This window comes from Ananas comosus, linkage group 21, assembly GCF_001540865.1.
Source record: "Ananas comosus cultivar F153 linkage group 21, ASM154086v1, whole genome shotgun sequence".
NCBI lineage: Eukaryota > Viridiplantae > Streptophyta > Magnoliopsida > Poales > Bromeliaceae > Ananas > Ananas comosus.
Genome location: NC_033641.1, coordinates 7612051 through 7613880, shown reverse-complemented (window position 1 = coordinate 7613880; position 1830 = coordinate 7612051). Strand labels below are relative to the sequence as shown.

Genomic DNA, 1830 nt, shown 5'->3' with positions numbered 1-1830 from the left:
TACGTGAGGTGAGCATTGTGATCAGAACTGACTGACGATCACCGTGCTCACCTCCGGGGGCATCGGAACAGCCCCGGGTCGCCGGAACAGTGATCTAAACAGGAGACTATGCGCAGAAAGGCTGAAATCAAGCTTACCGGCCAGGGGAGAGCTAGGGCTGCCCGGCGGCGGCCGGACGGCGGGAGCACCGGCGGTAGGAGGGTTCAGGCGATGCAGGGAGGCCGAGGGATGCGTCAGCCGGCGTCGGGAGGCGGCGGCGACGGCAGGCACTGATGCCCTAGTCACCCAAACCCGAGGAAGGCACATGCCTAGTTCGGCCGACAGGAAGCTTCGGCGGCGGGGGCGCCGGCGGTGGACGAGTGCGGCCGTCCAGGCAGAGCCGGTGCTCACGCTGGACGGCGGCGGAAGACGGCGGCGGCGATGCTGGACCAAACCGAGCCCGCACGGGTTCACCACGGGCTCCAAAGGTAGCAGCGACCATAGCGGCGGCCGGAGGAAGGTTGGGGCGTCGGCGGCACGTCGCCGGAGGTTGAGGAAGGTCGGCGCACCATGCTTCGGGTGGCGGCGACGCGCGGTGGTCGAGAGGACCAGGTCTCGGCCCGTTCAAGGTTTGGGCGGCCGCAGGGAGGGAGAGCGGCGGCCGGCGGCGTCGGGAGCGGCGGCGATGGCGCGCGGGGGCACGCCGGAGGTCACCGGAGGGCGGCGCGACCGATGGAGAACGGCGGTGGCGCGCGGAGGCAGGGATCACCCAGGCTCGACCTGGGTGACTGCTGCTGGCCACAGGGAGTTCGGGCAGCTCCGGCGTAGCACGGGGCCGGCGGAGGCCGGCGGGGACTGCGCCGGGAAAGGGGTCTCGGCCGAGGGAAAGGCTTCCTAGGGTGTCTTGGACCTTCTCTGATGTCGAAGGCCGAGGGGGTGGTGGCAAGGTGGAGAAAAGAGGTTGACCAAGCAATTCCGCGGCCGGGGAAGCTCGCCGACGGCCGGGGTGCGCACACTGCCAGAGCATGGACCTGCAGATGGCGGCTAGGGCACAGATGGGGCGCTGGGTCGAGTAGATCTGGGGTTTCGTGCATAGAAACCCTAGATGCACATTGTATACAAAGTGCAATTTTGCACAAAAGTCCACCGAAGCTTGGTATTTCTTACCCAGTCCATCATAGTGGGTAACAATCGCGTATTCGCACCTCCATATTTGATCTCGTGCGATTCGGTACATAAAATATCGGGACTTTTGCGAGATTTCCAATTAGTCACATTAGACCCCTTTTCGAACATCATGCGATATCCGGCAATCCGTTCATCAGAATTCCCAACGGATTGCGCCATCGCGTTCAGCACGACGGGGACCATAAATGTACGATTTTGGTTCACATCAATCGGTCACGGATTCGCGACAAAACTCGTCCGCTCTCCAATTTCCAAAAACCACACACATATACCAATGTGTAAACCCGCTAAATCCTAGATTCAAATTCAAATTTGAATCTCCTACCACTAGTAGGTACATGTAACATCCCTCACCTTACTCTAGGTCGCATACACAGAGCACGAGGAGTCTCATTATGCAAGAACAGCAAAGAGCGAAAACCCTCTTTTCGATAAAATCCCTTTTTCTCGAAAATCGTTCATCGAATCTAAAATCCGTCAGTGCCATTGGTTCCAGAATAGCTGATCCGATCGAAACGAGCTATTGGACCGTTATGAACGGAGTCCGATACGCGCCGAAAGCCAACTCTACTCCGTGGCTTCTCCGGAAAATCGGAGTTACTATTCACTTAAGTAAAAACTAATAATCGCGTAACTTCTCCGTTCTAACTCATTTTCTCCTGA

At 58.8% G+C, this 1830-nt stretch overlaps 1 protein-coding gene across 1 annotated transcript; it reads right to left on the bottom strand.

Moving 5' to 3' along the window:
- Positions 278-1326, bottom strand: LOC109726329 (basic proline-rich protein-like). Its single transcript, XM_020255867.1, has 2 exons — positions 1185-1326; positions 278-1080 (listed from the first exon to the last, which is right to left on the bottom strand). Exons 1-2 carry the CDS (start codon positions 1324-1326, stop codon positions 278-280), a joined length of 945 nt encoding a protein of 314 aa, XP_020111456.1.

Coding starts and splice junctions, on each gene's coding strand:
- LOC109726329 (XM_020255867.1), bottom strand. CDS start 1,326: ATGGCGCAATCCGTTGGGAATTCTGATGAACGGATTGCCGGATATCGC. Junction 1,081..1,184: donor GCACGAGATCAAATATGGAG/GTGCGAATACGC, acceptor ATGTGCATCTAG/GGTTTCTATGCACGAAACCC.